General features: G+C 42.6%; 1 protein-coding gene across 4 annotated transcripts; it reads left to right on the forward strand.

Moving 5' to 3' along the window:
* The first annotated feature begins 1,172 nt into the window (after nucleotides 1–1,172).
* LOC133382259 (platelet-derived growth factor receptor-like protein) lies at nucleotides 1,173–11,731 on the forward strand. 4 transcript variants are annotated; one of them, XM_061621944.1, is made up of 6 exons: nucleotides 1,173–1,378; nucleotides 5,765–5,854; nucleotides 6,283–6,434; nucleotides 7,927–8,220; nucleotides 11,324–11,463; nucleotides 11,584–11,731. In XM_061621944.1, the coding sequence occupies exons 2-6, from the start codon at nucleotides 5,769–5,771 to the stop codon at nucleotides 11,605–11,607; spliced, it is 696 nt and encodes a 231-aa protein (XP_061477928.1). In that variant the 5' UTR covers nucleotides 1,173–1,378; nucleotides 5,765–5,768; the 3' UTR covers nucleotides 11,608–11,731. The 4 variants fall into 4 exon arrangements, with proteins under 4 accessions (XP_061477928.1, XP_061477931.1, XP_061477930.1 ...); XM_061621947.1 differs by having other exon boundaries at nucleotides 6,283–6,344; XM_061621946.1 differs by lacking the exon at nucleotides 1,173–1,378 and adding an exon at nucleotides 2,465–2,552.
* The last annotated feature ends 1,712 nt before the right edge of the window (nucleotides 11,732–13,443 follow it).

Consider the following 13,443-nt stretch of genomic DNA (forward strand, 5'->3'; position numbering starts at 1 on the left):
AGAAGTCTTCCATAGTAGAAGTCTCTGGAAATCCAGATAAGAAATAGATATTTATGTCCCAGCTGTATAGTCACAGTCATGTAAACTCTGAGGTAAAAACAAAAAATCTGTGTCACCATAACTCACATATTAAAGATACACAAAAACTGTTTTGCACCAATCAGCAGCAAAGCACTAATAAGCTGTTTATATAATCTTGATGTTATGTATTCTTTGCTAACCAAACAACCATTTAGGTTTAAATAGAGTTTACAGCAGAGTTACTAGCCAAAGATTCTGTGAAGCATTTATATTTTAATTTATTTGTTACGTTTGTGTGCTGTCCTCAAGAATCTCATCTTAGTATTCAGAAGACTTCATGATTATTTGGCGCTGGAGCTACTGTATATTGAGAGTAGGGATGCAGTATACTTTCGGTTCAGTTCCTACGTAATTCACACTTCCTGAAAAAGTACTCATAACAAAATGCAGCTAGCCCTCAAAATTCACCTCTCTGAATTTTGCAATGCTGTTCTCCTTATTTATTTATTTATTTATTATTTATTTATTAAATTTGTATCCCGCCTTTCCTCCTAGCAAGAGCCCAGGAACATGGTGTATACAAAAATAAGCCTGTTAAGGGAATGTGTATACAAATGCATATATTAGTGAAAATGACATAAAACTGTTATATTAGGGGAATTTGCTTTAAAATGTGCATATTGAGTAAAATATACAAAACTGTGTATTTTACAAGTCACTTATACTACGATTCTAATAAAGTTTCCTAAGGACCCTTTTTTAAATTGCAAACTGATGTGGAAATGTGAAGAACTGAATCTGAGATTGGAAAATGAGAAAAATAAAATTAACAGACTCCTCCATTCCTAGCTGAGAGAGGCACTGATTGTCACCTGAGCTACTTTTATTAAATCTAAGAAATGTCAGTTGCTTCCTCTGCTCACCCTGCTGCTTTCTGTGGAATGTATCTAAAAAGGACTTGGCCATAACATTTTGTAATTGGAAATGGTTGTTTTTAAACCTGGAGTGCGTCTGACAGAGGGCTGTGCTGAATAGCCCAATTCACCTCTGTTAGATCCTGAACCGTTGTGGGATTCATGTGTGAAAGGGATTTTGTTTAAAGGAGCAAGCCAAGAGTTTGCTTTGCTTTGCAATCTCCTGCATTCCCTGTGTAACCACCCCCATGCCTTTCTCACCAGCCAAAGATAGCAGTTTGATGTGAGGTTTCTTCTAAGCTGTGAAATTTGCAGTAGTGGTAGTAGCTTTACAGCATGTGAATTGGCTGCACAGAGACCTATTTTCTTGTGTCTGGTTTGTCCCAGAATGTATTTTAAAGCACTGGCTGTTTTGAGCTGCTGCCTTCTCCTCTTCTTTTGGGGTAAGTCTTGTTTTCCTTCATTCTTTGTTCTTCCAGCTCATACGATTTCTCTCCCTTCCCTAGCAAAAAATAAAAATCTGCAGTGCATTTCCCTTTTTCCCATACAAGGAATTCCTTGTTGGGAACATGGAAACATACAGCTTCTCATTGGCAGCCATTGGCAGCCGAGAGAGTCAATCTGTGTTAGAGATCAGCTTCTGAGCTTTCACCCAGCCTTGGATTAGGGATGGGCGAGAAATTGGATTCAGTTCTCATGTATTTTTTTTTATTTATTTATTAGATTTATATCCTGCCCTTCCTCTCAGTTGGAGCCCAGGGTGGCAAACAAAAGCACTAAAAATACTCTAAAACATCATTAAAACAGACCTTAAAATGTATTAAAACAAAGCATATTTTAAAATATCTTTTTTTAAAAAAGCTTTAAAAACACATTAAAAGGCAATTCCAACACAGATGCAGACTGGAATAAGATCTCCACTTAAAAAGCTTGAAAGAAGAAGGTCTTCAGTAGGCAGCAAAAAGATAACAGAGATGGCACCTGGCTAATATTTAAGGGGAGGGAATTCCAAAGGCTACTTGCCACAACACTAAAGGTCCACTTCATATGTTGTGCGGAATGGACCTCCTGATAAGATGATATCTGCAGGAGGCCCTCACCTGCAGAGTGCAGTGATCAACTGGGTATATAAGGGGTAAGATGGTATTTCAGGTATCCTGGTACCAAACTGTATAGAGCTTTGTACACCAAAACCAGCACCTTGAAGTTAAGGCTCATCCACATAGTGATTTAGTGTGTCTCTGGTGCTACTTGCATCCCCTTGTAATTCGCATGGTTCACATGATGTTGCAGGCAAGCAGAAGCTATCACGCAGTTTTCTCCTTTAAATCCATATTAACCCAATCTGCTGATGATGTGGAAAGGAAAGGAAAGGCCATCTCAGCTGTGCTGCGCTCCTCCTTATAGGCACTTTGCTTTGATGTTTTTTTAGTGGGCGGGTCCCGTCACATGCTCCCTCTCTCTGCGCTGCTTGCAAAAGCTGCCGCAGCTGCTGCCTACTTTGCCTTTCAGCCAGGCTTGGACAATAGAGAAGGGGAGGGGGTCTAGTCAGTTTCATTTTTTCTTGTTAATTTCACTCAGAGGAGCTCTCCTGGCTTCAACCTTGAACTGGAGAGAGTAAGCATGTAAAATTAGAAAGGGCAAAATTAGAAGGCTGGGCCACAAGGAAATAGTGACACTAATCTTTCCCGGAGGAATGCCTATTTGTGTGAATGGAAAACAACAGATTGGAAGCTACCATTGAACAAGAAGTGTGGACCTTGAAAGTCTATTACGATTGTAAAAGCAGCATCTTTAATAAAAATTTAGGCTTCCGTGTGGATAAGCCCTTAGCCTGGTTTGAAGCCGAATCTATAAAACACGTACTATCCAAAGCAACATGAGAACTGAAACACAGCCATCCTTCTAAATTCGCACTTATTTAAATGTTGCAATGCAGTTCACCAACCAATATTTAGAAAAATACATATGTTAGGGGAAAGTGTGCATAAAAATAAATATGTGAATGAAAATAACATACAAAAATGTATTATATGATGAGAAATTGCTTGCAAAAATGTGCACTTTAGTCAAAATGTGTTAATTAGAAGAAATTCACACTAAAAGGCTAGAGAATTCTCATCAGGATTTTTTTTAATGCAAATTGCTGCAGAAATGTGGGAGAACTGACTTTAGGATTGGAAATAAGAAACTGAGAGAACTGAAACTGACAGATCTTTCCATCCCTACCATGGACCAGGTTCCTCGTGTAGAATTCCTACAAATCCAAGCATATTAGGAAAACTAATGCACATGTGTGAAAGGGCAGACAAGAGACAGAGTTGCTCAGCAAACTTATGAAATCTTCTTCACTGGATGATTTTTTAAAAGGCCAGTTAAACACGATATATCAAGCACATTTGAAAATGTAATGGCTTGGGAGGATTTCACTAACCTAATGTATTTTGCTAAAAATACCAATTTTGGGTCCACACACTCCTAATTCTTAACTAAGCAGAAAACTTGATTAGAGTTGGAGAAATTCATTATGCATGGAAGGGTCAGAAACCCACTTTAAGGCTAGATGTTTTGCAAATACCTAGGGTGCCTTGAATTCCAAATTTAATCGGTTTCAGTGCTTGTGGGTCATGTGACTTCACGGGGTAAGTCCAGAGAAGCAGTAGTGTTGTGGAGCAGAGATGCTTACCTGATGAAGGGGGACAGCGAGGAGGATGCAGTGCAAATGCTCCAGCTGAGCCAATCCAGCCTCTGCCAATGCATTTGCACCATCCTGTCACCTCACCCTCCCAGTAAGCAGCAACAACTCACCTGCCGGGATATCAGGTAAGTACTTCCACTCCCACCAAGCTGTCTGCAACTGTGCAGAAGATTCCGTTTCATTTTTGACTGAAACAAGTACTATTTACAGGTTTGGTCTTGGTTTGTCAGATGTTTATCAGAAGATATATGCATCTCAAAGTCCTGGCTATCTGAAAAGTATGGGGTAAATTATTAATTGAGTTAAAATAAACTGGGCTCAATGGAGCTTACTCCTTGGTATGTTCAAACCATGTATTTCAGTGGAGGAATGGTGTCTGAGTGGAAGAACATCTTAAGCTCAGAGGCCAAGTTGATGCTTTGCATGCCAAAGATTTCAGATTTGATCCCTGGTATCTCCAGGTTGGGCTAGCAAAGGCTCATTGGATAGCTGCTGCCACTCAGTGTAGACATTACTGAGCTAGATGAGCCAGCGGTCTGACTCAGTATAAGGCCGTGTCCTATGTTTGTATGAAGCATCTACAGATTAGGACAAACTCTTTCCCATCCGCTCGAAATCACTCTTCATAGCTGCTTTTTGACTGTTTGGGGGGAAAACTATAGAGATCCCATATCTTATTCCTAGAACAAAAACAGATTAGATGGATGATTTTGACCCCCTCAAAAAAAATAAAAAGTGGAAATGAAAGGATTTTAAAGGACCTTCTGTCTTTTTCCATCCCTCTCCTTGCTGAAGCATGCAATCTCTGGTTGCTTCCAGACAACCTGTTTTGTTTGCACAAAGTTTGCTCAAAGTCCCAGGCTATGGTCTGAAGGCACATGAGGCCAGCACCCTGCTGAAGCTAAATAGGGTTAGGTCTGGTCAGTGCCTGGATGGGAGACCGTCGGGGGACCATATGTAAGCCACCTTGGGTTTCTATGATGAAAAGAAAGGCGGGGTATAAATGTAATAAATAAATAAATTTGCAAGATGTGATTGAATCTCACCCGCAAAACAACAGCTGTCCAGAAGCTATCGCTAAAGGCTGGTTTTCAGTTCCAAAAAAATAAAATAACAGCGCAAAAAAATGCATAATGTGTTGTTTGGTCCTGCATCAGTTGCACATGCAGGAATCACACTGCTTTGTCTCTATGACATCTTTCCTCCCATATTCTCATTTTATTACATAATCAGAAATCATATGTTTAATTTAGTGCAGCAGCAGTAACATGAGCCAGTGTGGTGTAGTGGTTAGAGTGCTGGGACTAGAATTTGGGAGACGAGGGCTCAAATCCCTGCTCAGCTATGAAGTCCACTGGGTGACCTTGGGCCAGTTACTGTCTCTTAGCCTAAGCTTCCTCACAAGTTGTTGTGAAGATAAAATGGAGAGGGGGGAAATCATGTATGCCAACTCGAGTTCCTTGGAGGAAAAGTGGGGTATAAATGTACTAAATAAATAAATAAATAAAGCAGGTAGACCTTAGTCCCAGCATTTTCTAAGATATTTTTAACAGTTGGCCTTCTGCAAGTAAAGCGCGTGTCCTACCGCTGAGCTTTAATTTTATGCATATTGGCACTGTGCAACTCTCAGATCTCAAAAGGGCAGGGAAATGGTAAACAAGACTAGAACGTCTTCTGAAAATTACATTGGAACAGTTATTTTAACCAAAATCTTTCTATGAAAAATATTATACATTATACATTTCAAATATACATGTGTATATTATGAATTGATTTATTTAGTAATAAATTAGAAATATATAAAATTAAATGATGAACCCATATAAGGCAGTCTTCTCCAACCTGGTGCCCTCTAGCTGTTTTGGACTACCATTAGTCCCAGCCAGCACAACTGTGCTGCTAAGGCTGATGGGAGCGGTAGTCCAAAACAGCTGGAGGACACCAGGTTGGGGAAGGCTGCTATATGGTATCTGATAGCATATTATATAATTATGTGACTTACGATGATTATAAATAAAACATTTTTAAAATAGGATTAGTGCAAGGAATGACAACACCATTCTCATATCTTCATTCCTTATGTATAAATAAATGTCACAATGTCATGGTATATAAATGTTTCTCTTCGTAGCTGAATGTCAACAAGAAAAGCCCTCCAAAGCTACAGAGAAGGACATGAAGGAGCCAAAAGCCAAGGAGCCCAAACTTTCCAACGTGTCAGGTAAACAGGTAAAACAGAGAGCCCCCAAGTTTCTAAAGAAAGGCCAAGTTGAAGCCACTCCTTCTCCCAGTTATGGAAAACAATCCATTCTGACTGGGGCAGTAGCAAAGGGGCAATTCCAGAAGGTGCCCAACACTCTGGTGCTACGAGCAGGGAAAACCCTGGACTTGCGCTGCAAAGGAAAGGCTGTCAAATGGAGCTACCCTCCTGACCTGGAAGATGATTGAGAAATGGTTAAGAAATGTCTCCAGTGAGTACATGATGGTGCCATCCTACCATTTGTGCTGGATACATGCAAGCTCTTGCTTGGTATTACGTTGAATGACGGAAGTGCTTCCTGGAGAAACTTCCCATGTCGGAGGTGAAAGTGCTGCTTAACTCCTTGCCTCAACTTCACACATCATTTTCTCCCACTCCCTCTCTTCCAGAATCAAACACTTTGAGAGGCACAGTCAGCTGACAGTTGTCAATTCCACTGCTGCAGACACAGGCGAGTACAGCTGCTGGTCTTTTTGGTGCTGTGATAGGGAGTGTCGTAATGGAGAGGACAGGATGGGCAAAACATTCATCTTCTTCACAGGTCAGGCTTTTCTTGGTTTAATGCAGGAGTGAGGAAAGTTTTTCAGCCCGAGGACCGTATTTCCTCCTGAGCCACCTTCCACGGAGCCCCTGCCAGTGGTGGGCGGGGCCAGGGGCAAGACTGGTCTGGGCAACGAAAAGGAATTTTACTTTTGCACAGTCCAGTTGTCAAGTTTTACACACGCTTGCCCACCCCCTCTGTCCTCCAGCCAGGCAAGCAAGAAGCGCATTCCAGCCAGGCAAAAACATTCGAGGACAGCTTGAGAAAGGTTGGGAAACCACATGACAGCAGAGGGGATGTAGCCTGGGGAAGAGTCCCAAGAGCCAAACAGAGAGCCTTGGAGGGCTGCATTTGGGTCCCAAGGCTCCCCATTGCTGGTTTAATGGGACAGCTTAATTAGCTGAGTGGGAAGAATCCTGTCCAGCTTTGTCATTCTGGGTTGAAGGACATCCTAGATGCTGACATAGATGGACCATTGGCCTGATCCAGCAGGCTTTTCTTGGGTTCTTAGGTGGAAGACTCTGTGCATGGGGATGTAGTAACCAGGAAGATGTAGAAAACCCTCATTTACTTCACCCTAAACAAAGTGTTTAGTGCTTAAGATGTATGTGAGACTGATTACAATATTCCATAAAGATTTTGTGCACCAATCTATAGTGAGAGAGGTGAGGCATTTGCTTACCTCCAGCTTCTGACATCAGCGTTTTGTACCCATGAGACTGAGTGAGCTGTTAGAACTAATTGAATCGTTTGTTCATAACCTATGCCTTTCTCGCTGTGTCATCTGTGGAACCTGAGTTATCAAATTCGGACTCTGTACAAGTGTTGGGCCACCTAAGTAGGTTAGCAGTAGGATTCTGTACTGCTCAGTGGCAGGGATCTCAATGCAGGCCTGTAGCAAGGTTTCTCTTCGGCTGAAAGATGACAGAGAGGCAGGTTGTACTAAGGAGACAGTGTACAGTTAATTCACCTTACATGATGAATCACATTACAAGTATCACAGCAGGTTTCCTTGAAGTTACTGGGAAGTCACTGTAGGCTCCTGTTGAGAGAATTAGCATAGTAACCGATTAGTGGAAAGTAATCGGTAGTATCTGATTAGTGGAAAGTGGGAGGGGCAAAGTGGTGGGGAGGTTGATGCTGTGCAAACACCCTGGCAGGAGCACCATATTGGCTCTCCTTCCCACTAAGCAGCATCAACGCCACTGCTGGGTGGTCAGGTAAGCACCACTGCTGTACTCCACCGTCCACTACTGGCTAAACATTTTCCACTGTTTATTGCGGCACATGAAATTGCTGTTGACATAGCTACAGGTGCCAGTTCAAAAGCTGACAACCCTTTTTGTTAAGAAAATAGGGTGGCTCTTTTTTGGGGGCAAATGATTGAATGTGGCTTTTATAAAGAGGCTATAGCTGACAATAATGTACAGACCTGCCCAGGAGAAGAAGCTGCTTCTGCCGGTTCAAGTGCCCCTTTCTGTTTTCTTCTCAGATCCTCAGGAGCTATTTGTGCCCACAGAAGATTACTACAAAGTGATCCAGCTGCGTACAAACCACCCCGCCCGTCTGCCATGCCAGGTGACAAATCCACTTGCCAAAGTGACATTGCACCGGCAGTTCCCACCCAAGAAAGTGGTTGTGGATGGGATAGACATCTCCTATGATGTGAAGAAAGGCTTCGTTATCCACCGCCCACAACTCTCTCATGCTGGCTTCCTCTTCTGCATGGCAAGTGTGGGTGGAATGAGGCAGATATCCACAAAATATATGCTGATTTATGTGAACTGTAAGTTGCCTTAACAATGAACTGTAAGTCTCTCTCTCTCTCTCTCTCACACACACACACACACTTAGGAGAGAAAGGTTCGCTGATCTACCTGCCCTTTCTTTGTTCATGTTTTCTGAACTCAGGTTGTCACATTCAAATTAATTCAGCCCAGGCTGTCTCATATGGGTGTTTGTGCTTGAGAGACAAAACAAGCTCGTCTCCTCAAAAACTTCCGTCATTCATGGAACATGAATATGAACATTCAGATATGTGAAATGCATTCATGGAATATGCTTATGATCAGGGAGAGGCTCCTCTGACTGAGACTATGAGGAGCCTCAGCCTGTCTGAGCTAGATGGGCTGAAAGTATAGGGCAGCTTCATATGTGTTACATTTGTAGGGCAGGAAAAGCAGCAAGAGGGCCGGGCCAGTCAAGAGGATGGAGGATATCTCTTGGAGAATAAGGCTGTCAGTGGCTATTGACCCTGGTGGCTATGTTCTACCTTCACTGTTGGAGCCGGAATGCTTCTGAATACCTATCAGTTGCTGGAAACCGTAGGAGGGTACAGTGCTATTGCACTCAGGCATCCGGTTGGCCAATCTGAGAACAGGATTCTGGACTAGATGGACCACTGACCTGCTCCAGCAGGCTCTACTTATGTTCTTTAGAAATATGGTACTAATGCACAAAGGGTTCTTGTAGTGGTGGGTGGTGATGATGAAGCCTCTAGTGCTAATTTGCCAAGCTGCTCTAATGTTAGAGGCGAGTCTTCTGGTTGCCACTTGCTAGAGAGAGGAAGTGCAGGCAGGAAACGACAACTAGAGGCTTAGGAAAGCAAAACCAGGGACCAGAGGCAGTGTCAAGCCTACGACAGTGGGACGGAGTGGGGTTTAGGAAATAATGGCTGGGAAAGGGAGGCAAGAGGAAAAGAAGGGAAAATGGGAGAGAGAATGGGGAAAGAGGAGACCCTCAACCTTACGCTGATGGATTTGACACAACCTGCCAGATATCTGGGTGTAAATCTCTTGTAGGGTTGGTTGGATTCATCTGTTTCTGCTCCATGTCAACTTTACACTTCTGTTCCAGGTCAAGTCTGTTCTGTCCTGTTTCTGTATTTTTATTTAATTATGTACTTAAATATGTAATTTATCACAAGCTATGAATGTAAATATGTATTATATTTCAGTGTACACATTTCTAAATGTATTTAATCCTAAAACACGAACTTTTACAATGCATTTTGATACTTTTCTTGAGCTGACAACTGTATTGCAACATTTGGAAAAGTTAGAAATCCAAACAATAATTATGTTCTGTTCCATTCATTAATCCGGGAGGTGCAAACTATGTCAGTTCACTTGAACATGTGGTCTAAACATAATTATCTTCCATCCCTAGCCTTTATTATGAAAAATATAAAGCAAAAGCCAACTTCTCTCCAAAAGACAAAACTGGGGTATAATTGGCTCCAGAACTTTGGAGGCTGCTGGGCTTACCCTTAGTGCAAAGTGGAAATGGTAGCATTGTTAAGGCAGTGACCCCTATGCTGGACTTGGCAAGTGTTCCTGGCAAGTGTCAAACCTCACCACCCTCTGGTGCCGTCCCCATTTACCAGATAGCGGCAGTTTGTCGGACTGCACTCTACCACCTGTCCCTCATTCGCAAAATCTGCCCATACCTCCCAAAGCATCTTTTACCAACTGTAGTCAGTGCCTTGGTTCTCTCCCGTCTGGACTACTGTAATGCTTTATATGCTGGTCTCCCTTTGGGAACTTAGCGTAGGCTTCAGCTTGTCCAGAATGCGGCGGCACGACTCATTAAGGGCTGCCATAGGAGAGAACACATCACCCCAATCCTTCGAGAACTTCATTGGCTCCCGATAGTGTTGCGGGTGAAGTTTAAAATACTAGCTTTAACTTATAAGTCCTTTTTTGATGCTGGTCCAATCTATTTGAAGAACAAACTCTCTCTTCTTGGAGCAGATGGGCGTACGAGGTCCTCAGCCGCTAGACTATTTGTGGTTCCATCTATCAGAGCGGCCAGATTAAGTGGTACTAGATCTAAAGCCTTCTCCATTGTAGCTCCCACGTTATGGAACACCTTACCAGTTGATACTCGCTTAGCCCCTTCACTTTTGGGTTTTTGGAGGCAGTTGAAGACATGGCTTTTTGTACAGTCAGATGAATGAACATGCCACAGTTAGGTGGCTAAGGGGGTGGTCTGATTTTTGGGGTCTTATGTGAACAGTATTTTTATTATGTACCTGTTGATTTTTATTTTGATGTTGTTTTTGTATTTTTATTCCTTTGTATGTCACCTAGAGTGACAGGTTGTCCTGCCAGATAGGCGTCGAATAAATTTTAGATAATAATAATAATAATACAGAAGCTAGGAGATCATGGTAAACAAGGTCAAAGGCAACATATGTTATTATAAGCTCAAATGTGTTGGGACTGTTAATGTGTTCTGATAAAGGGGATTTCCAGAACCCTTTAATATTTTCATAATCATTTTGCAGCTTTATGGCCTTTTGCTTTTTTATTCTCAAAGAGAGGACCGGGGAGGATGGAAGAATGGTTGGCTTAATCAAGGAAAGGAAGTCCTGGTTTTCTGACCACAGGTTGCACAGGAATGTCTAAAACTGATGTTAACCTCATTTAGAACAGTTTATATACAGAACTTTCAGCCAATCAGGACCCAATTGTTGAATGTTTGGGCCTTTTCCTCGGGGCAAAAAGTATTTATATTCTGACTCAACTGGGAGTTGGCATCTGCCAGAATTTAGAGCAATGATTCTCTCATGACACTTTGATGCAATCTTCACCATTTGCTGGACTTACATAATAGGGTGCCAGTTGGATTTAGTAGATTTCACAGAGCTGGAAAGAGCATGAGAGACTTATCCACTGCCCCATTTCCACTTGGCCTATGTTCCAACTGGGGGAACTGTAGGATTATGCCATGCCATGCCTGCCTAGCAAGTCCATAATGAGCAATGAGGCAGCCACGGTAACTGATTTTGGCATATATATATTGGTTCAGACAAGCATGTATTAAATGAGAGAGAGAGAGCTTCTGACACACTGGATTTTTTTGGTCTTTTACTTCCAACTCTGCAGATCCTCCTTCAGTTCCGAGACCAGCTATCAGAGCCTCAGTGGCCTCCTTTCAAGTTGGAGACACTTTCAATGTTACTTGCACCGTATTTGGGGAACCAGAAATTGCTGTAGATTTCACGTGGGAATATCCAGGACAGCAAGTAGGTACAGGGTGCTGATGGAATGAGTGGGTGTGGGATAAGAAAAGTGGCTTGTTCCATACAGTACTGGTCTTTCAAGTCCATCTGCTTTCCTGCTGATCTGTGGCATTTCCCCCTTAGAAATCAGAACAAAGGCTAATGTGACCCATGAACCCAGCAAACCAGAGAGAGTGCAAAGCCAAGCCAAATCATGATTGGCCTGACCTCCTAGAATGAGTAGGTCAGAGGCAGAATGAAAATAATAATAATAAATTGTTCCTCTTTAGAAAAACACCCCAGCAACCTAGTCATATGGTTTTCTTACATCTGAATAATTTCCAAACTACAGAGGTGGATGCCAATAGACATCCACACATTGTGGGAAAGGGGAATAAAGTTCCAATGATCATATGATTAGATTATCATATCTCACTAAGCTGAGACATGTACGAGCCTTTTTGCCATCCATGCATCTGCTTTGCTCCTTCCTTTGCACAGGTTAGTGAAGAAGCCAGGAAGCCTGTTTCATCCAAACTGGTAAACTATGGTTAACAGCTTCAGAACAAGCTGGATGTTGAGCAATGCTTTGAAGTTGGCTCAATATCCTGGCCTATTTTGAGGCCATTTCCCATTTCCAATGAAATCAGAAATGATAGTGAATGGAAGACTTACCAATTTGTCTGCCAACTCATCAAGGTGTGGCTGTATGCACAGCCAAAAGACTTATTCATATCTCATATTTTTAAGCCAAGATATGATCTCCCATATGCGATCACTATTAATGACAACTCCTTGCAAAGTATCCTCATTTGCTTTACCTAGAATGGCAGGCCTCTAGGGCTTATATTTTTTAAAAATAGATACTCTTAGGAAACCTTGGTTGAAGAAAACTCAAGGACACTTTGGAGTAATGTTGTGGTCTTCCCAGTACATTTAGATGATACACAATTTTAGGAAGAGAAAGATCACAGAATGCTGTGTGAGAGTAAAAAGACCCTATATGACACAAGAATGAATCACAATCAAGATTCTGAAGTTGAACAAGATGGTAAGTGTGGAGGATACATCTCAAAATGAAGTGTCCTCCCAGGGCCGGCCCCAGACATGCCAGTGCCCTTAGGCATAAGCCTGCCCTGGGCTCCGGTGCTCCCCTTCTGCAATCTGCTGCAGGATCACTGCTGCGGATCGCACGCTGAGAGCTCTGGAGCCCCCGCCATTCCCTTGCTTCAACCTACCTTTCTTGGCTGTTGTGCTGTTGTACGCGCAGCGCCACCTTTAACCAAGATGGCGGCTGAGGTTTCCCTAAGGGGCTGAAGCCTCTGCCACAATCTTGGCTCATGGCACGCATGCCCGCATCCCTGCCATGAGCCAAGATGGTGGCAGAGGCTTCGGCCCCTTAGGGAAACCTCAGCCGCCATCTTGGTTAAGGGTGGTGCTATGCACGCAATCACACAACAGCTGAGAAATGTAGGTTGAAGCAAGGGAATGGCGGGGGCGCTGGAGCTCTTGGTGTGCAATCTGCAGCAGTGATCCTGCTGTGAATCACGGAAGGGGAGCAGAGGGGCCTTGTAGGGGCTCCTGCCAGGGCACCACCTGGCTGCCCTTTGGAGCCGGCCCTGTGTCTTCCCATACGAAAATTGCAAGGTACAGTTGGAATGCCCAAAACCCAAATATATGTGATGTTTCAAGGTTGATTGGGTGTTTTTTTCTGGGGGAAACTTCAGCTGGTGTGAATAATTAGTCACAGAGTTGGCAGAAGTGTTCTTGCAGGCTCTCGCTAGAGTTGGAAGGACCTGTCAGTTTCCGTTCTCTCCATGTCTCATTTTGCCAATCTTAAATTCAGTTCTCCACATTTCCACATCAGTTTGCAATTTTTTTTTAAAAAAAAAATCAAAATGAAAATTCTCCAGCACTTTAATTCTTCAGTATTTTAGTGTGAATTTCTCCCAATAAACACATTTTTATATGCTATTTTGGCTAATGTTTTTTGCAAATAATTTC

The sequence above is a fragment of the Rhineura floridana genome, chromosome 3 (genome assembly GCF_030035675.1).
Source record: "Rhineura floridana isolate rRhiFlo1 chromosome 3, rRhiFlo1.hap2, whole genome shotgun sequence".
Lineage (NCBI taxonomy): Eukaryota > Metazoa > Chordata > Lepidosauria > Squamata > Rhineuridae > Rhineura > Rhineura floridana.

Excerpts from the sequence above, each read along its gene's own strand:
- LOC133382259 (XM_061621944.1), top strand. The coding sequence starts at position 5,769 with ATGTCAACAAGAAAAGCCCTCCAAAGCTACAGAGAAGGACATGAAGGA. Across the intron at positions 5,855-6,282 it reads CAAACTTTCCAACGTGTCAG|AATCAAACACTTTGAGAGGC; the intron begins GTAAACAGGTAA and ends CCTCTCTTCCAG. Across the intron at positions 8,221-11,323 it reads TATGCTGATTTATGTGAACT|ATCCTCCTTCAGTTCCGAGA; the intron begins GTAAGTTGCCTT and ends CCAACTCTGCAG.